The sequence below is a fragment of the Pangasianodon hypophthalmus genome, chromosome 22, assembly GCF_027358585.1.
Source record: "Pangasianodon hypophthalmus isolate fPanHyp1 chromosome 22, fPanHyp1.pri, whole genome shotgun sequence".
Lineage (NCBI taxonomy): Eukaryota > Metazoa > Chordata > Actinopteri > Siluriformes > Pangasiidae > Pangasianodon > Pangasianodon hypophthalmus.
The window spans coordinates 20,276,290-20,297,879 of record NC_069731.1 but is presented as its reverse complement, the minus strand read 5'-3'; the positions used below and the strand labels follow the sequence as shown (position 1 = coordinate 20,297,879).

At 40.6% G+C, this 21,590-nt stretch overlaps 1 protein-coding gene across 4 annotated transcripts; it reads left to right on the top strand.

The window, feature by feature from the left end:
- On the top strand, nucleotides 1-20,379 carry klhl24b (kelch-like family member 24b). 4 transcript variants are annotated; one of them, XM_026937998.3, is made up of 7 exons: nucleotides 1-238; nucleotides 2,157-3,137; nucleotides 7,152-7,336; nucleotides 10,296-10,414; nucleotides 14,228-14,416; nucleotides 16,844-17,032; nucleotides 17,658-20,379. In XM_026937998.3, exons 2-7 carry the CDS (start codon nucleotides 2,218-2,220, stop codon nucleotides 17,856-17,858), a joined length of 1,803 nt encoding a protein of 600 aa, XP_026793799.1. In that variant the 5' UTR covers nucleotides 1-238; nucleotides 2,157-2,217; the 3' UTR covers nucleotides 17,859-20,379. The 4 variants fall into 4 exon arrangements, with proteins under 4 accessions (XP_026793799.1, XP_026793798.1, XP_034153992.1 ...); XM_026937997.3 differs by having other exon boundaries at nucleotides 2,154-3,137; XM_034298101.2 differs by lacking the exon at nucleotides 1-238 and adding an exon at nucleotides 1,257-1,485.
- Nucleotides 20,380-21,590: the final 1,211 nt, after the last annotated feature.

The window sequence follows — 21,590 nt, the reverse complement described above, 5'->3', positions numbered from 1 at the left end:
TAGTTGCTGTCTGGATAAGAGAGAGAGAGAGAGAGAGAGAAGAGAAGAGAGAGAAATGCGCACTGAGGAGGAGTGAGAAAAGACACAGACTCAGATCGAGGAGAAAGAAAAAACAAGAAAGACAGAAAGAAAGGGACGGGACTAAGAGTCGGGGCTGACTTGATTTTCTTAATATACAAGCTCTTTAAAGAGATCGAAGCTCGGCTTGGGTTTTTTAAGAAGGTTAGAAGGTTAGAAGGTAAGTTCTGCTCATGTTCCTGAGATGCAAAAAGAAAAAAAAACGCATTTTTCTTTTATTCTCTTCCACTTTATCTTATCTCCCCAGCTGGGCTGCACAGCATGCAGCAGATCTAGCTTTATCTCCATAACCTCAAAGTGCTTTATGTGTAAAGTCTGTAAGAGTTGTGGCTTTATTATGCGTAAAAAAGGAAACAGACTGGATTTGTGGCGTCCTGCTGGTGATGTGTGAGCTGTGAAGCCGGAACATGTGTGTGTCATCTTTTCCTCATGGTTTATTGTTTACATTAGACTTTATCTTCAGGACACTTTTCATGAACAGGAAGTGACTGAACTCTACATTATAATCTTCATTTCAGTCTCCACACACTGCAGGATTTCAGTTTTGGGCAGCTGTGTGCTGGTGATGAAGCACATGAGGTGCCTTTATTATTGATCAGCTGCTCATGAATAAGATTTTGGCTTTATGTTAAATGTAAATGTAAAGACATCAGTAAGATTTGTTTATAAAGTACATTTCAATACAAAACGATAAAATAATGCATGAAACAGCCAGGCAAATAAAGAGCAGCATAAAAACTAACAACAACAACAACAACAAAAAAAAGGCACTAAATCCAAGTCGACTCTGATCTCAGATATTGATCAGACATCAGGCAGGTTTTAAAACCATCAGAACTGAATTTCTTCCTCCTCTGGGTTTGTGTACTGTTTCGTTTACTCTTCTCATACTCGACTCTTCTCAGAGCACTGAGATGTAATTATGATTATAACGCTTCATCGCCAGGCATCTGACTCAGCAAGTGCACTTAACAGAGTGACCGATAAACACTGGGTCTCAGAACCCGACACACAGAACCCACAGTTCACACTTCTAGCTTTCTTTTTGTAAGGTTCTGTGCTGGAACCATTTTATAACAATAAGCAGCCTGTAAACCTCTGTGTCGCTCTGTCAGCACCTCTCTCACGTGTGCATGTGTGGCAATTCTTTGTTTATAACCTGTTATTAAGTGGGAATGAACACTAGGAGGCAGCAGGTAAAACCGGGCCACGTGCAAGAGGTTTCTCCAGGTGAGCTCACCTGAGTCTCCGCCCACGTCTCAAATAACACGGAGGAAAAATACGCTGGTGCAAGTCCAAGTAGCTGAGGCGGTTTTTCTCATGACGTTTGCCTCTAGTGCCCAAGGCTGTGTCCCAAACTGCGTCGTGTCTTATTAAACAAAGCGTCAAAACACTTACCTAGTACAGGTGTGTGCTGTTTTACTGTTTACTAAGCGGTTTGGGACGCAGCCGTCAATACAACAAAGGGTTGCCAGGTTTTTCACAACATGTCTCTGTTAGATACAGCAAATATTGCCCTTTGTTATGTAAGATAGTAACCTGCACTTGGTGTTTGAAATTTCCATTGCAGTTTCAGACTTCAGGTTGGATGTGTAGGATAATTACTCTGTGTTTTAAAGCAATGATACAATAAAAGCAACTCAATTAAGGGAAAAATAGTATTTCTTAATTGCTCATGAGGCCTACATGATTGGTATCTCGATTGATCTTATCCAGTGTTGCCATATGTGTTGTTTTCCTGTGGAATTTTCCGGCACGTTTTGATGTTTTTGAGTTGGTGGATTGGTGTTTGGGATTTTTGGGAATGAACTGATCTGTACATTCTAGTAAAGATTCTTTATTTAGGCCAATTTCTGTAATAATATGAGACTAATTTTAGAAATAATTTGGGATGACTGTGTTTTTATTACTGCTTGATGTGTCGACTTTGCTTTATCTTTATTTCAAGCAAGTTGAAGCATTTTTATCAGAAGCAAATGGACAGAATTTGTTTATTTATTGTTGATTATTGTGTTTATTGTCATCATCCGGTATCTGATGGATGTGAATCTGATTCTTATCTCGTCTTATCTCAGCAGACCCGGTTCCTCTTCCTGTTCTCCTGTCACTGGGCCTCAGGCCTGATCCAATCTGTCTGCCATGGTACTGATCCTGGGAAGACGGCTAAACCGGGAGGATTCGGGTGTCCGCGAGTCTCCTGCCGTCAAGCGCAAGGTTCTGGAGATGGACACAAAGACTCTGAGCAGTCATGACGTGTTCGACTTCTCCTCAGGCCCGAGCCATGCTGAGAGCATCCTCCAGATGTTCAACGAGTTCCGTGATGGCAGGCTCTTCACTGACGTGGTGATCAGCGTGGAGGGTCGTGAGTTCCCGTGTCACCGCGCCGTGCTGTCGGCGTGCAGCAGCTACTTCCGCGCCATGTTCTGTAACGACCACCGCGAGAGCCGCGCCATGCTGGTGGAGATCAACGGCATCCGCGCAGACGCCATGGACACCTTCCTGCAGTACGTGTACACGGGCCGGGCGCGCATCACCACCGACAACGTGCAGTTCCTATTCGAGACGTCCAGCTTGTTCCAGATCGGGACGCTGCGTGACGCCTGCGCCAAGTTCCTCGAGGACCAGCTGGACCCGTGTAACTGCCTGGGCATCCAGAGATTCGCCGACGCCCACTCGCTCAAGCAGCTCGCTAACCGGTGCCGTAACTACGCCCTGCAGAGCTTCGCCGATGTGGCGCAGCACGAAGAGTTCCTGGACCTGCGCCGTGACGAGCTCGAGGAGTACATCTCCAGCGACGAGCTCGTCATTGGTAAGGAGGAGACGGTGTTCGAGGCCGTCATGCGCTGGGTCTACCACGACATCGAACACCGGCGTGCCGTCCTGCGTGACCTCCTGACGCACGTCCGCCTGCCGTTGCTGCACCCAAACTACTTTGTGCAGACCGTCGAAGGCGATCAGCTCATCCAGAACGCGCCAGAGTGCTACCAGCTGCTGCACGAGGCACGGCGATACCACGTCCTGGGCAATGAGATGATGTCACCTCGGACACGCCCACGCAGGTAAGACTCGTAATACAAGTCAGGTGTTCTTTGTAAGGCTAAAGATCGTAACTTCCTAATCAGATTCTGAAAGTTTCCAGGGTTCTGCGCAGAACCGCTAAAGTTTTCTCCAGAGGAACAAAAGAAAGCAGAGCGCTGAGTTGGGAATCATTTTACAATGAAATAATTAAATTATATAATTAAATTCTGGTTATAATTTGATTGGATTCGAATTCAAGGTGCTGTAAAAATAAAACACAGAAGTATGCACCAGTATTAGCATGTTCTGAATTAGCAACATTAGTACAGAACTGCTCTAAAAGATAGCTGTTTTTAGCAAGCTAACACTGGGCTATTAATTTTGTGTAAGTTTACTGTATATAGTGTAAGTGTTTTGAGGAACCTAGCTAGCGTTAGGCTAACTATTATTTTGTGTAATTAAAAGTGTTAGCCAGGTTTGTAGGGAAACTAGCCAACTTTATGTTAACTATGATGCAATTAAATCCATTAGCAAAGGTTGTTAGCAAGCTAGCTAGTGTTTAAATTGTATAGTAAAGAATAAATTAGCATTTGTGCATGTAAAACTGCAGATCATGTGATTGTGCTAAGGATCAATTATTTTGTTTTTTTCTTTTCTGTTCCTTGGGGGATTTTTTTTCTTATCCTTTGTGACATTTAGCATTGAGACACAAGTCAAAGCAATCAAGCACGCACACATTGTTTTCCAAACCGGATCTTCTTTAACGCCTCGGGTCTCGTCTTCTTTTTGTTTTTAGCTTTACGCAGAGACGAGACGTTTGACTGCAGGCTTGTAAAACTGCCGAACAGGACGTTGAGAAACAGACACATGTCATTAAGCTCTGTGAAAGCCACCTAATGACGGGTTCTTGTGAGACACGATGTCGCTTCTGAACTGCGGCGTTTCTTTGTGTTGAGGTTTATCAGCCTCTGTCTCTCCCCCGTCTGCGCTAAACACTGTGTTCCAGTCTTTATGTTTAGCGCCTCATGTGAAACCGTATCAAAGAGCAGATCTGTTAGTTTAATCTTTATCACCTCAGCGGCTCTCCCATGTGGCGCACGACGCTTTATCTGTTATTCCCGCTCTTCTGCTTTCACCTAGTCAGCATTTTAATCAGGCATGAAGAAGAAAGTAATATAGCTAGTAGCATGATTTTTTTCTCCACAGAAGATCTTTGGGATAAATACACAGAGACAGGATCGAACATGAAGAGAACATCTGGAAAAGCAGAATAAGTCTCGTCAGGCCTCCATCGCTTCATTAACTGTCTTTAGGTGGAATTACAGGATCAGTTTTTTTAAGAGGAAGCGGATCCCGTATCAAAGATTTTTACCCGACAATGAACTTGTGTACTTTTTTTAAAATGTAAATTTTAGCCTCTGTTAGATCTTTGTTGAAAATGTTTCCAATACAGATTCAGTACTGATCCAATACAGACCCAATACTGATCCAGTAATAATCCAGTAAAAATCCAATACAGACCCAATACTGATCTTATACTGATCCAATACAGATCTAATACTGATCCAATACAGATTCAGTACTGATCCAATACAGACCCAATACTGATCCAGTAATAATCCAGTAATAATCCAGTAAAAATCCAATACAGATCTGATACTGATCCAGTACTGATTAGAAAGAGATTAGATTGTGATCTGATACGAACTTTTTTACAAAACTGATCTGATACAGATCCAATTTTGAAACGATACTGATACAGTTTCTACACAGATCCAATACTTTTTTGAAACTGATCTGAGACAGATCCGATATTTATCCAGTACAGATCTGATACTGATTCCATTCTGATCTAATACTTCTGCAGTACTGAGTGAGTGTGAACTCAGTCCCACTGATCTCACTGTCCTTTTAACAGTATTTTTAACATCATGAGCTCTGGTGTAATAATCTGGACTAGCCCTCAGGCGTAGCTGTAAGCCGTACACGGCGGTGATTTGAGGCAGACGCAGCTATAGAAACGTGTAGATGGATACAGTGTGACGTGCGCACACCTCAGCACATCCGTAAACACCACCACACACACTCCTGCTGACGCGCGTCTGTGTGTTAAAGCCCATGTGCTCTTTGTTTTTTTCTGTCTTTTTATTTTTTTCCTTCAGAGCTGAACTTTGGAACTGGTCTGAACGTGAATCGACAAAACGATCAGTCATCATTTCTGTGTGTGTGTGTGTGTGTGTGTCATGAGTTCATGAATTGTTTAGTTCTGGTTTAATGGTTGTGGAGGTGGGGGTGTAGTTCTGTAATCACCTCAACTGCCATGATAAAGTCACGCAACGGAGCCTAACAGCTATAAAATGCAGTGTGCTTGAGGACAAAAGTTTGTTTGTGTGTTTCTAAAGGACGATGGAGTGATAAAAAGAGCATTCCATTTGAAAGGGTTAATGTTGTTTTCAGCTGGGTGTCAGTTTGCAACAAGCTGCTCCACTCCCTCTGTCTCCGGGCAGATCACAGACAAACGTTTCCTTATTTACTTACGTAATAACGTGGAAATAATAATCTGTATTTCTTTGTAACAGCATGAACCGGTCAGAGTGTTTTTCGCACTGCTCTTGTGACAGTGTCCTTCTTCAAGATCCAAGTGTTTGGTTGTTTTTGAGGGAAAGAGGAGGAGCAAGACGGAAACTCGGACAAAATGTTTTTCAGGCAGAGAGCCACCGTTCGCTGTGAGACCTCAGCCCTCGCTCTCGGCTGTAATCCTGCGTTTTTGTTCCCTGCTATTCTTAGCTCAGGGCCGAGAGCAGAGGAGAAAAAAGCAGCCAAACAAACAGGTTCAGTTAATGAGTTACAGCAGAGGGCACTGACGCGCACAGTTCGGCATGTGTGTGTGTGTGTGTGTGTGGTGTAAAAGGTCACTGTGTGACAATGAAAAAATATCAGAAATGTTTTGGACATTTTGTAGTAAAAAAAAATCTGCAGTAGGCCCGTGTGAAAACAAAGTAAAAACAAAATCCTGGATACAAACAAATTAATTTCATAAATCGTAGGAGTGTTTACACAGGAAACGTGGTGTTGATGTAAAATCAGTTTTAGAAGAAAAAAAAAGCTCGCCTTCTACGCGTTGTTCCTGAATTTATGTAAATTTACGTATAAAAGCAAAGTCAATTTATTCAAATTTATTGTTTATTCGAAAAGTTTCTGCTGATGACATTTTTCAGTAAAAATATTTCTGCATAAACTTGTGTAATAAACTAATTCTGACAATAATGATGTAATTTCCATCCACCTGCTTTTACGCACATTTTAAATTAGGATCTACAAATATCTGGAAACATGGTATAGTTTATAAATAATAATAATAATCATTTAAAAAAATCTATCAGCTAGTTTTTAGATCAGTTTTAAATTAGCACCCATAATGATGTCAGTGAAACCATCAGAAGATGAATGATACTTACAAATAATAATAATAATAATAATAATAATAATAGATTTTTCATTTACCTGCGTTTATGCAAATTATAAATTAGCACGTATAAAAATCTGGAAGCAGCTGATGGTTTTAAAAAATCATCATCATCATCATAGTCATTTAATTTTTTATTTTTTTAAAGAAAACATGCAATGTAAAACAAATCAAGATGTGAAAAAAATGTGCATCTTGATGCATCTTTTGGATTTTTCTCCAGTATGATGAAATGCTGCATTTAAAACACAATATTATTTTATCTGTTATTTGATAAATACACCAGGCCTAACATATTTCTGTATTGACTCTGATACTGATGATGTGAGCATGCAGCATGTTAGCGTTACTGTATGTTCAGTACAGCCCTCAGCGTGGTGTTACGCAGCGTCAGACGTAATCAGAGCGTTTGTTTTGTCTGGCGCGTTTGCGTTTGCGTAATCTCATCTCGCGCTCTTCAGACAGACGCTCAGTTATTAGTGTTTACTTTAGAAGCGTGACAGAAGCATGCCTTTAATAATAATAGTTCCTGTTTGATTAAGACACCGTAACGTGTGTGTGAAATGAGGCGGGGTTTGTCGTCCCGCAGGTCCACGGGTTTCTCAGAGGTCATCGTGGTGGTGGGCGGCTGCGAGCGAGTCGGAGGCTTCAACCTGCCGTACACCGAGTGCTACGACCCCGTCACAGGAGAGTGGAAGTCACTGGCCAAACTTCCCGAGTTCACCAAGTCCGAGTACGCAGTGTGTGCTCTCCGCAACGACATCCTGGTCTCAGGTCAGTGTGTGTGTGTGTGTGTGCGTGTGTGTGTGAGATCACGGTGACTCACGGTGCCTTCATGAACATGTTTTTGTCATTTCCTTTATATATGTACATGATACGAGAATCAGGAATTAGTTAATAAAACGAATATAAATGTGAGTTTATACTGGATTTGTATTGGTTTGGAGTTAAGTGTCGGGGGAGACGGGACTTCTGTGGAGTCCAATTATTTGATTCAGCTCACAGGTAAGAGTCGACTCTTTCGGTTCCCAAACAAAATAAATTCCCAAAAATTCCCAATTTTCCCAATATTTTGACCATTTTTTTTCTTTAACGTTTTCTCCCAATTTTGGTCACCTCTCAGTCCCCACCCACCATCCAGCGCTTCCTGATCATGTGACAGCTATGAAGCAGGAGGATGAAGGCTACCACGTGCTTCCTCTGAGACACATGAAGCCAGTCGCATCTTTTCGATCTGCTGCTCGTGCTGCGTCTCAGAGCAGGAGGAGGGAAGCGATATCTGCCCTCTTCCACATACATGAGCTCACAGATGCCTGTGATTGGCTAGTGTCACTATGATTGACTGGGAGTGAGAGTGTGTCAATCATAGTGACACTAGCCAATCACAAGCATCTGTGAGCTTGGGAACTGAGAGCACGGGTGATATTTTTTCCCCTGACTCCCAGCGACGGTTGGCTGTGGTGCTGCTGGGATTCAATCTCATGATCTCTGGACCACAAAAGTCAGAAGAAGAAAACAAAAAAGAGCCGACTCGTTCACAAATGACGCACCACTGCTGAGATTCTGAGGTTCTGAGGTTCCTGAACCTTCTGAGATTTCTCCAAGTGTCTTAAACAAGAACTATAAAGTTCAGAACAATTTTTTTCTACCGTAATTGAGCACCGTAAATTCTTCTGGTTATCCTCCTTGGTGGACCATTAATGGTTCTTCGTAGAACTCTCTGCTAGAGGATTTCCCTTCTAGACAAGGTTCCAGGACGGTAAGAAATCCCAAGAACCCTCCAGAACCCCCTTTTTAGCGTGCTAGCTGAATGCAGGTTTAAAGAAGTGCACGCACATGAGCTGCTAATCATGTGAAGTTCAGTGTAGCAAGCTCCGCCCACAATAGTTTCTGGATTATATTGACGTAAAGACCTTGGAGTGGGAATGTAGAAGATTCCTGGAGGAGCTGAAATGGTGGAAAGACGTCTGACGTTTTTGAAAAGGTTTTTGGATTCATGAAACGGTTCCTGCTGTGGAAATGCGCCTGATGTGCTGCCAGGATTACGAAGGATGTCTTAAATGTAAATAAATCCTCAGGACAGTATAAATAACTGCACTCGGTGAGCAACATGGCCGCCTGAGAGATCACACTCACACAGAGAAGCGTTACACGAGAAGAGATGGAGGAAACGAAGAGGGAAAAGTGGGCGGAGCTTCAGAGTCATTATTCTCAGTATTAGAACGAGCGCATTAATATAAACCTGCACTACTATCAGAGCTGCCGTTAGGGATAACTAATCAACACCTTCTGACCAATCACAATCCAGAATTCAACAGCGCTGTGGTATAAAACGTTCACGCAAAAGTTTGTGCACCCTTACGAGAAAGGCATTTATTTAAATAGCAACAGGATATTTAATGCTACTTTGCTTTCATTATACAAGTCAAATAAATCTCAGTTCAAAAGTTTGTGCCCCCCTTTCAGAATGCGATATAAATATTCTAATAAGTCTTACGCCCACGCTTTGCCTTTAGAGGTCAATTTTCAGTTCTTGTTTTATTTTAAAAACACAGGGAGCACAAACTTTTGCACTCAAGTGTTAATTATGGTTGTGTTGCATGTTACTCCCCACATTTCATATTAATCCCCAATCCATCTGCCTCTTCCCTCCGGTTGCCTGCAGTCACATGCCTCAGACTGGAATGTGGAATAAATTAGGATCTAGTGTTTATGCGTGTGCATAAGTATTTACCCCCCCAAACATTTTCCAACCCGTATAAACTGAGTTCTGTGTTTAAAGCCGATTCATTGGAACTTGATTAAACTTGTCTTAACGCAGTATTCATCCCCGTACTGTTTATATAAAGAGAGCGTACGAGTGAGAAAGTCCAGGCGCAGTACGGCGTGTATTCAGCGAGGTGACTGAAAGGTTATTCCGAGTCGTTGCTGTTAATACTTTTGCATAACCGTCGAATAATTTGCATTGGATTTAAGATTAAGAACAGGATATAAATTTCAGTGTATTTTTGCCAAAGTAAACACACACACACTGTACACACTGCGTACACTTCAATAAACAATAAAATGGGAATAGAATTTAAAAAAAAATCATGTTTAAAATAAATAATCGAATGACATTGAATGCTATAAAACTGTGTACATGATTATATATTATATATAAATTGTTTTGTTTGATTTGTTAAGATTTACTAAGAGCCCAAATAAGGAGATTAATTTGCATGTGCCATTTGAATAATTGTGTGTGTGTGCTAAGTGTGGACATGTTCTCAACTCAAACTTTATTTATTAACTAAAAATAAAGTTTAAAGTGAATATAAAATTAAAGATTGTTAACATACTGTGTGTGTGTCTGTTTATAAGGTAAATGTAAAATGTTACAGGTTCCTTGGTGCTGTTTAATACTAAAATGTGAAAATGTGGTGAATATTTAATACATAACATGTGACGAATCTCATTGTTCCTTAATAAACTAATTAATTTTTTTCCTCAAATGACAAAAAACACAAAACACACACAGACACACACACTCACAGAGTGAGATTCAAAATCAAGCTGCTTGCATTGACTCCGCCCACAAATTGCATATTCATTGAGGCAAACGTGCAAAACTGTACAACATGCGTTAGTAAATCACTGTTAATAAATTACACAGATTACATAAATGCGTGTGTGTCTGTGTGTGTGTGTGATTGTGTGTGTGTGTGTGTGTTTATGTTTGTGATCGTTACAGGAGGTCGCATCAACAGCAGAGATGTGTGGATGTACAACTCACAGCTCAACATCTGGATCCGAGTGGCGTCGCTGAATAAAGGACGCTGGAGACACAAAATGGCCGTCTTACTGGGAAAGGTGAAGTTACACACACACACTGTACACACACAAACACACTGTACACACACACACACACACAAACACGCTCAATACACACTGTACACACACACACATACATACACAAACATGCTCAATACACACTGTACACACACACACACACACACACACACACACACAAACACACTCAATACACACTCAATACACACTGTACACACACACACACACACACACACACACAAACACACTCAATACACACTCAATACACACTGTACACACACTTCACACACAGTGTACACACAGTGTACACCCCCCCCTCCACACACACACACACACAAACATAAACACACTCCATACAAACTGTAAACACACTCTATACACACACACACAAACACACTCCATGCACACTGTACACACACACACACTCAACACACACTGTAAACACACTGTACACACACACACACACACTTCACTGCACACACTGCACACACTCTCCCTGAAATACAGACACAGCTGATTATATATGTTCTGTATAACGCTGTTGTATGCAGTAATTAAGCTGTAATGATGATTATAAAAGGTCAGTGAAGTCATTAAGGTTCCTCTGTATTTAACCTCCTCGCTTAGATTATTTAATTACATTTTATTGGCTAGCAGTTGCTATGGCGATAAACAGGATTATGCACCCAGTCAGGACTGTGCATTTCTCCCCATTTCTGTGTGAAAGCTCGCTACACTCTGAGCTCCGGGACGTGGAGGTGATGGATGGTGAAGTGTTGGAGATTGACTGCAGGAGGAGAAAAAGACGTGTGTATGTGTGTGTGTGTGTGTGTGTGTGTGGTTGTAGAGGACGTTTCAGCATCGTAGAATTTTAATTATCATTTTCAGTGAAATTGTCTTAAAACACATGAAGTTCAGGTTGATTTTGTTTTGTCTTTGATGCACATCACTGTGACGTCGGAGATGTTTCCTTCACGCTAGTGTGTGGTGTTACAGACAGGAGAATTAAACTCATTTTGTCTAGAGACACTTTGACACCTTTAACGCCGACCGTCTGCTCATCTCTCGACGTCTGTGCCACCATCTGTACCGCACTAAACCTTCACATGAATGTAGGTTGGCACTCGTTCTGCTAGTCCACCTCTCCTCTCTTCTCCTTCTCTCTCAGCTTTAGATTCCTCTCTTGCTGGCTGTTGCTTTTAAAGCATGACCTCATTCATTCCTCCACCCTGTGAGTCAGCATGTAGTCAGTGGCCCATAGCTGCACATTACTGACTCCAGTAAAGAGAACGGCATGGAAGAGTGATCGTGACCTTGCGTCCACACGAGTGAGCTACGAAGCGACAGAGGGACGTTGAGTTTCTCCGTATTTGTGTGACATGGAGACGCGATTTCAGCGACAGCAGCATTTAAATTGAGATGCACTTAATTATGATGTGATAAAGTGACAAAACCAAACGACTGGCTTGAACGATTCCTCAGACCGATCCTATGGAGCGTGTGATCCGATGTTTCTTCGGTTCCTTGCTCACTACCTGTAGTTAATTCTCACAAAATAAATAAATAAATAAATAAATAAATAAAAAACTCCTAACTATGATTTCATCGTATCTTGTCATATACGACTTCTCATTAAATGTGTACAGAGATGTTAGGAAGAGAAATAAACTTTGGAAGGAAGTAGGAGAGATCGTTGGTGTCTCTGGTGAGTGGACGTAGCTCGTACCGTCAGAATGAAGCCAGGACGAAGCTGAGAACTCACAGCGATTAGTGCGTTATTTAATCTGTGTTTAACTAGTTAGCTTTAGAAAGTACACAAAGCTACAACCATTTCTCAAACTACACGAATGACTATGATGAATGTTGGATCGTTCTCCTCTCACAGTGAGGGATTATGTCAGAACCGTGTTTAAATCACTGACAGAGATCGAGTGCCGTGTTGTTGTGCAAGCTCGTTGTTGTTTTTGCTCCAGGAGGAGCCCATTTTCAGAAAGAGCTCAAGGCAACGTTTCAGAGAATCAGTCCTGTTTTGCACGAGCGAAAGAACAAACAAGGGCAGCTTGTGCAATAACAGATCACGCCGTCGTATAACTTACATCCAGCTCCACCAAACAATACGGCTTTTCTCCGCAGATGGATTAATATTACCTTTTGTTTGCTTTCTCCTCCCTGGCGCACCCCAGCCTGCTCTGATTTTATTAAAATATCAAATTCATGGAAACACATAGCTCATTTCAACATACTGAAAAGTTTTTATACAGTCTAAATAATGGAAGCACCACCCTGTGGTTTTAACATTCTTTCTTCCTTCTCAAGGCTATGTTACTGTTGATCCTGGAATAAAAGGAAATTCTACAGACTTCATGGAAATTTAAGAAACCTGATGCATTAGAGTGTTTTAAACTCCTGTGTATAAACAAATTATGCACAATCTTTCCTCTTCTTATTGTAAAAAAGAATTCCCATCTATAAAAGAAAACATACAGGAAGACTTCCTGGTGTTTCTTTCACTCGTTTCCGCCTCTGTAAACACACAGGTCTTCATGTCGGTTTTTTATCCTCGTGTGAGCGGCACGCTGCCTTCCCCATGTTCCAGCACGTTCACGCTCAACTCCGGCTTGACCAGTTTTCAGTTGTATTCCGTTAGAGTCAACATGTTTACTGCGTCACGCTCCAGGTGGAGGACATGACATTTTTTTCTTCAGGTGTGTTTTGACTGGGGTTCAGATACAGGAGAGGGACAGGTCTGTAAGTGTTTGCGGTTCTAAGAACTGCCTGGAACAAATTAATGAAAACCTGGAACATTCCTGCTGTTTAGGAGGAGCTTAGGGGTTTGCAGGCTGTCCATCAAATAAGGGGTGGGTCATAAACAGGAAGTAGGTGGAAGTGTGGGATTTGTTGTTGCGTCATGTGAGTGATGTCACTGTGTGTGTTTCTGTTCCAGTAAAATACTGAGTGTGATGAAGCAGAGTTACTGTTAACACTGTGAAGTTTATTTTCCCATAACAGCACGTCCTTAAGTGTGTTATTCCTCTTATACCCCAGAAATTCATTTACTAAAGAACAACACATCATCATTTGATCTGTAATGATGGTGAAAGAGTTAGTTCCTGTTGTCGCTTACGTGTTAGCAGCTATAAACACTCGTTCCCTCACCAGCCTCTCTTTATTCTCTCTCTTCTTCACATTACTCTGAAACCGCAAAGAAGCGTAAACTCCTCTGTCCCAAAGATTACCTCTGACTGTTACAAAGCGCTGACACTGGAGACTCCTTCCATAAATGTTAAATAAACTTCTCCTTACTTTAGAAAGCTTCTCCATATCAATGACTTATTTAATCCGTTTATTATCAGTGGAGCGTCTGGTGAATGAGCTGTTACTGTAGAAATGATAACGTATCAGAACGAGCGCATTAATATAAACCTGCGCTACTGTCAGAGCTGCTGTTATAGAGAATTAATCAACACCTTCTCACCAATCAGAATCCAGAACTTGACAGTGCTGTGGTGTAGTTCAGACACACTGTCTCAGCTAGCTTGGCTTTCTTTATCCTCTTTTCTGAACAGCTAAACGTTAAACTACATCACAGCTCTAACACGGTGTCCAGTGTCTTTGTTTGTGTTTCTGTTCCTGTGGCTTTGATTCCAGCTGAAATGTTCCTCACTTGAAGAGACTGCTGCTGCTGCTGCTGCTGTTCTTGTTGTACGTCTCGTTCTACCTGATGGACCTGCACGGGTTCTGCAGCTGGTTCTTACATCACCTTTTACTCACAAATGATGAGTCAGGAATTGAATCTGTGAATGTGTGTGTGTTTGTGTGTGTGTGTGTGTGCAGGTGTATGCAGTGGGCGGTTACGACGGTCAGTCGCGCCTCAGCAGCGTCGAGTGTTACGACTCTTTCTCCAACCGCTGGACGGAGGTAGCCCCCATGAAGGAGGCCGTGAGCTCCCCGGCGGTTGCCGGCTGCGTCAACAAGCTCTTCGTCATCGGAGGAGGCCCTGACGACAACACGTGCTCTGATAAGGTGAGTCTGAACAGCCGAACCCTCACGCTAACGCATCCTGTCAATCACCACGGCTATATTTGCCCCACGGAACAAACACGTGACGCACAGGCACGGCCCGCTGAAAGCACACTGTGTTTAGGAATTATTATTAAGTCATTAGCGTGAGTCACCGTTCCACCTCAAGCGAGCGTCAGTAACGAGTTTTCCAAAATTTGGTGCAGCTTAGAACTAGAAAAACTGATTTTAATCCGTCATTTGTCCAAGACTCATACAGAACAAAAAAACCTTTTTCACTGTTAAGTATCACAAACGACCCCTTTCAGCACCTTCATCAACGTGCGTTTGTTATTACTGAACTTTTATTTCCTGTTTCCTGTTCACTGGAATCCCGGTTCTCTGTTATTTTAAGTTCATTCTTTAAGTCCTTTGCGCATTTGTATCCTGTGTTTTGATGCTTTCATGTGTTGTATCCTTGGGGTGGTTCTTTGATTAAAATCTTTTTGAGAACTCTTAACTATCCAAAGAACCCTCAAGGAACCTTTTTTTCTCTAAGTGTGTGCTAGAGTGTTTGAGTAATGATATCTGATCATGAATGAATCATTCTTCTGAACTGATGCTTTTCACGGAGGCAAATTAATTCACAGATTGAACTTTGTGTGGCGTCTATGCGATGTTAGTGTTGCTGGTCTAAGAATTATAACACGATTCTAAACATTTAACAATTTAATCCTCCTCCTTTTAATAAAAACCCTCTGTCCTCTGAGCCCTGACTAACCGAATGTGATTGTTGTCGGCCATGTTCGACTTCAGAACCGAAACCTGAGAACCTGCCAGTGAGTGATTTACAGTTTTTAATGATTAGGGTGTGATTAACGATTCATGATTAATGATTAATGATAGAAGAGAACTGAGAATTGGCATGGCTACACTGGGGTGAAAAACGTTTCGAGTGGTACTAAATATGTGTCAGTTCTGTCAAAGTGTTGAGAGATGAAATAGATAAATGTTTAACTGGTGAAGTGTTTGCTAAAAAAGCAGCATTCCTGCTAAAGCCACATGAGAGATTCGGTTCCTGTGGTGGTTCCTGAGTCGGTTCCTGTGGTGGTTCCTGAGTCGGTTCCTGTGTTGGTTCCTGTGTCAGTCGCTGCCCCCCTTCTTGCTCTGTGACTGTTTGTCTTTCCGTTACAGCCCTCTCAGAACATTGCATCAGTAGGCCTCCTGCCTCAGTGCTGCCCCCTCATGGTGGTGGAGCGTAAGAGCAGTGTGACCTGGATCTGTCAGAGCTCAGATGTTCTCCAGGTGTCTGTGTGGAGCGGAGAACTCTCTGTCTCACATCGCTGTGAGGACGCTGACCACATAGCCAGACTGATATTCACACACAGAGACACACTCACACACACGTTCACCTTTTAATAATTTTACTTATTTTTACTTTGTACTATTTCCCTCTGTTTAATAAGGTATCTGTCCATCTGTCTGTCCATCTGTCTCTCTCTCTCTCTCTCTCTCTCTCTCTCTGTACCTGTTTATTCATTTATCTGTCTCACTCTCATTCTATCTGCATGCCTGTATAATCTGTCTGGATTTCTGCCTTTTTGTCTGTCTTCATGTCTACCTGTCTGTCTCTCTTTCTTTATGTTTATTTAACTGTCTGTCTGTGTTTATCTGTTTATTTTTCTGTCAGTGTATCTAAAAGTCTGTCTTTCTACCTACCTGTATAACTGTATAACTGTCTGTCTGTCTGTCTGTCTGTCTCTTTAACCTACGTCACCCTCACAGTTCATCATTTTCCCCTCTTGGTTCTGAATAATATTGTATCGATCCTGAGAACACGTGCTTTTCCATGCAGAATACAGGTTCTCAGTAGAACCCTTCTAGAAATGTAGAACCGTATAATTAACCCTTAAAGAGCCTGATTGTGTCTGATTGTGTCTCTGTGTTGTGTTAGATGTCTGTACTGTATCTGTTCACGCGTCATTAATAACACTAATGAGGCAGAATTAAATAACTTTAGCGTAAAGGCGTTAAGTGTTTGGAATTCAGAGCCTGCTCGTGTTTCTGGTGTGATGTCACACAGTTTCTGAGTGCTGATTGGTTAAAGGAGGAACTTCAGTGTAATTATTCACAGATTGGAAAAGAGCTCCGTTAAGCCTCGGGCGATTCTCCTTCACACACACACACACACACACACACTTTCAACTCTTTCTCTCTCGCTCTCATTCCAGCACAGTGAAGTAGGAGGACGGAATTAGAAGCAAAGTGTGTGTGTGTGTGTGTGTGTGTCTTTATCAGTGTACATTGTATAAATAAAGTTTTGTGACATTCCTGCTGATGAGTGTGAACTTTTTGGACCAGATGATAATTAATGCGTCGTGTGAAAATGTCACTTGTCATTTGATGAAATAGAGATTTTACGGCTGTAGTGTGATGCGTGTCGTCTCTCAGGTCCAGTGCTACGACCCGGAGTCAGACTGCTGGTTGCTAAGGGCCAACATCCCCATCGCTAAGCGCTGCATCACCGCCGTGTCCCTCAACAACCTCATCTACGTGTCAGGTGGCTTGACTAAATCCATCTACTGCTACGACCCCATTGAGGACTACTGGATGCACGTCGTGCATACCTTCAGCAAACAGGTACCTCGTTTATCCTCGTTTATCCTCGTTTAGCCTCGTTTAGCCTCGTTTAGCCTCATTCAGCCTCATTCAGCCTCGTTAAGCGTTGTTAAGCCTTGTTTTACATCTACACTTATTTCTAGTAGATTGTTTTTTTCCCCAAAATGACCTTCATAACTGAAAACCTTCAGTTTATATTATAGTTTGTGATCTTTACACTAACGTTTCACTTGTTTCCAGCTTATGTTCGTGATTTAGGTTATAGATATGTAACACTTTTTCTCTGTATAATTTATAGTAATATATACGTGTCTGTATCTATTAAATTAAAACCTACATGGTTTTTTTATCGATGCTCGTTTATATTACGTTCCTGTGTAACGTTGATGCGGTGAGTTCCAGGCGTGTCTTTAAGATCAGAAGTCCTCACAATGTTCTGAGAATAATTCACACACTCAGAAACCTAATTTACATATTTTACTTGCTTCTGCCCCCTAATTTGCATAAAACGCTCAGTTTATTGGATCGTGCAAACAGACTGAGTAATTTGGTGTGTGATTTTAGGGAATGTAATCACTCTCTCTCTCTCTCTCTCTCTCTCTGTGTGTGTGTGTGTGTGTGTGTGTGTGTGTGTGTGTGTGTGTAGGAGAGCTGTGGGATGTCAGTGTGTAATGGGAAGATCTACATCCTGGGCGGTCGCAGCGAGAGCGGCGAGGCGTCGGACACCATCCTGTGCTACGATCCGGCCACAGGGATCATCACAGGTGTAGCGGCGATGCCACGCCCCATCTCCTACCACGGCTGCGTGACCATCCACCGCTATAACGAGAAGTTCTACCACTCATGACCCCCTTAGCTCTTTCCTCCTCACACACACACTGAGCCGAGGATCAGGTGTCGAGCGTGTGTGTGTGTGTGTGTGTGTGTGTGCTAGTTAAAGCCATTACTGCACAGTGTACAGACTGTGTGTGTGTGTGTGTGTGAGAGATCCAGTGTATGATAGTTTTAGTATTTACACTGTAAACTTGTAATCTTGTAAAAATGCGGTAAAAGCTGCTCACAGGAAACTAATAACAGTTTTATTGACTATAATTCTGTAAATGCAGTTACAGTAAAATCCTCCTTTTAAGAATCAAACACAGCAATTAATATTTTAATTGAATAATTATTTAATTCTATTTCATTCCCAGCTGGAAAAACAGCAATATTGGAAAATATCATTAAATATATTTTTTAAATAGTACATTTCTGTGTTTAAGGCACGCAAGTAACACAGTAAATGGACATTTTATTTTATTTTATTTTATTTTACTGTTATTACTAAATAAATATTTTATTATTTTTATTTTATTATTTATTTCTGGTTCCTAATACGGTTATTAGTTTTCTCCTGGCATCTTTTACCACATTTTTCCTTTTTTTTTTTTTTTTTCCTTCTCCAACACATTACAGCTGGCAGGTCCCTCCATTTGCCCTGTGACCTTTGACCCCTTGTATTATTATTATTATTATTATTATTATTATTATTTTTTAACTAGGGTTCTCCACTGGTAGCCTTTTTTTTTTGCTTTAATTATTACGTTACTCTTCTTATGTTATCGTCATTGTTGTTATTTTATTCAGGTGTGTGTGTTTGATGGTGTGTGCGGTGTGTGGAGATCTTTTGGCCGTCATATTGGACCGTTTTATGCAGTGTGTGTGTGTGTGTGTGTGTGTGTGTGTGTGTGTGTGTGTGGTTTGATGATATTTACTCGACTCGACACTGTGCTCTGCGTGTTTTCAGGAAATAATTTAAGAACTTTAAAGTTATGGTGAATTTATTTGTACGCAGTCGTGGACTCGTCTTTGTGTTTATTCCTGATCATTATCTAACCAGTAAGAGTATTCTTCTTTTTCTTCTTTTTTTTCTCCCTTTTTTATATTATTCTTGTCAGGTGAAAATCTTTTTTTTTTCAAATATCTAATATGATTTTCAGGGCCTCTTTTATTCGTAATTATTTTCTTTTCTTTTATCTAAGCCCTAAAATGACACATTTAGTCTCTGAAATCTGTATTTTTTTTGTTGTAAATATAAATTAAATCCTTTTTTTTTTACTGTATCAGTAATTTTTTATAATGATACCAACAATTTCTTACTGTAATTAAAAGGAAAAAAAATTCTTGAAAGATGTAGCAGCCACAAATTCAACGTGAGTGTGTTTGTGTGTTCGAGTTTTATGGAAATTTGAGATCTTTAAATTGAAAGTTTTTTTCTTCCAGAAACATTTTTCACTGCTCCCTGTACGGTCGCAGTTTTTATAGTTGAGTGCAAAAGTTTGCACACCCTGAGGACCAAAAAAAAAAAAAAAAGAAAGAAAATAAGAATTTGAATTAAATGTATTTTTAGTTTTCCTTAGTCATCACAAAATGGTGAAATTGTGCATATTAATATTTTAATAGTGAAAAAATTCAAAATGATATCAGTTAGAAAGTTTGTGAATATTCTCGAATAACTTTAATATCAACTTTTTTCCTTCGTAACGTCCTCTAACAAGACAAGACTTATTTTATACATTTTTTTTTATTTAATTTCTGGCTCATGTTTTGTCTTGTTGCCTTGGAGACAGGATAAACCAATGTTTTATTCTTAATGTCTTGGGATTATTTGCAGATTATTTGTAAAACAGAAAATCTTCCTGTTTTCACTTTAAATGAACAAGCAAAACTATATATTATTTTTTAACAAATAGGGATGCAAACTTTTGCACTGGACTGTGTATTAACTCTCATAAACGAATGTATGCGACATTAAATCACATGTTTGAATCAGTCAGCTGGTTAAAACCTGAAATTGAAAAGGTCCAGGACACATTTGGCTGTGATGATTTTAGTTCTTTTATTATGTGAGGTTATAGAGCTGATTGTGGGTTTCGTTTTAGTTTTTATTTGGATGGATTTTTGGAGAAAACAGTCAGTGATGTTCGAGTGTTAATGTAACCGTCACACTGTGGGGTTTTAAACATTAAAAGTGCCGTAATTAATAATCTGTTTATTCTGTATGTTCACTGGCCATGATGAAACAACATGTAATAAGAGGAATCCTCGACTCGACTCATGCAGTGCATTGTGGGAATTTTGCCTTGTTGCTCTTTTCATCCTGATGTGGTGAACATGAGAGACAGAGAGTGTTAGTGAGTATTAATGAGTATTAGTGAGTATTAGTGAGTGTTTCGAGTGTTTCGAGTGTTTGAGAGTGTTTATTTTATGGCTTCCTATCTGTGTAAATGCATCACTCACTTGTTTTCTTTATTTCTTGAGTGATTGACGTGTGTACGGTGAAAATGTACTGAACCTGCTTTAATAAAGTGCGTTTTCTTGTGGGTTTGTAATGTGTCGTCCCAAACACACTTCATTTCCTGTTCGATGGTTTCTGCTAATGTACACACTCGAGAGAAATCAAGAGATATTCTGTAGTGCAGAGACGTGCTAAAAAATTTAAAGTAAAATAATAATAATTATAACAAGAACAACAACAATACTACTGCTACTAATAATAAAAACAACAATAATAATCAATAGTCAAATAAAAGAAAACCAAAAAACGTATAAAGTATAAAAGGTATTATGTAAATATTAGCACTAAAAATGAACACTCATAATCATTTATAGAAGTTTGGAGCCATGAAAATAAGCTATAAAGGAAACAATATTAACAGAAATGTAAAAGTCTGTTGAGTCTTATTTATTTAAATACAGCGAGGGGAAATAATGAACAATGAAATGTACAAAATGTACAATGTACAAAAAAGTACAGTATATATTCATAATTATAAACAATGATATGTTTAAAAACTTATATTAAAGGGGGAAAAAGTATTCAGTCACTACATTTTTTAAAAAAACGATTCCATAAAAAAAGCTGTAGCAAAGACCGTAAACATGCCTGTCAGTAGAGCTGGTTCCATGATGTGCAGGTGGAAAGTTCACGAAACTACAACTAATCGTCCCTGAACAGGTGAAACATTGAAGATTTCACACCGAGCTCTCAGATGAATGATGAAGAAGGTAAGAGGGAAGCCAGCAGTCATTAGAAAAGAGTCGCAGGACGACGTGAAAGCAGCAGGAACAGCAGTTACACAGAGAACAATAAACAATGAGCTGCAGCACAATCGTCTGTTCCTGAAACCTCACGCTAAACTCCTCTGCTGAAGAACAAGAGCAGAGCTACATATCTAAAAGCGTTTAAACAAATCAGGGCTCTTTTGGAACAATATACGTTAATAGCTTGACAATAGCTTGCCATGTTTAGAGAAAAAAGGGTTGTGTGTATGATCCCAAAAACACCAAGAACACCTACAGTGAAGCATGGTGGCGGGTGCATCATGATATAAAGCTGCTTCCTGGAGGCATTACGCATCAGTGAAGGAAACATGAATGGATGTACTGGGACACATTAGAGGAGCATTTAGGTTTTAACAAGACAACGAGCCCAAACATACAGCCACAATAACTCAGGAAGGTCTCTCATGGCCGAGCCAATCTCCTGACTTTATTATGGAGGATTTAGAAATTGCGAGTCCATCAGAAAGATCCTCATAAT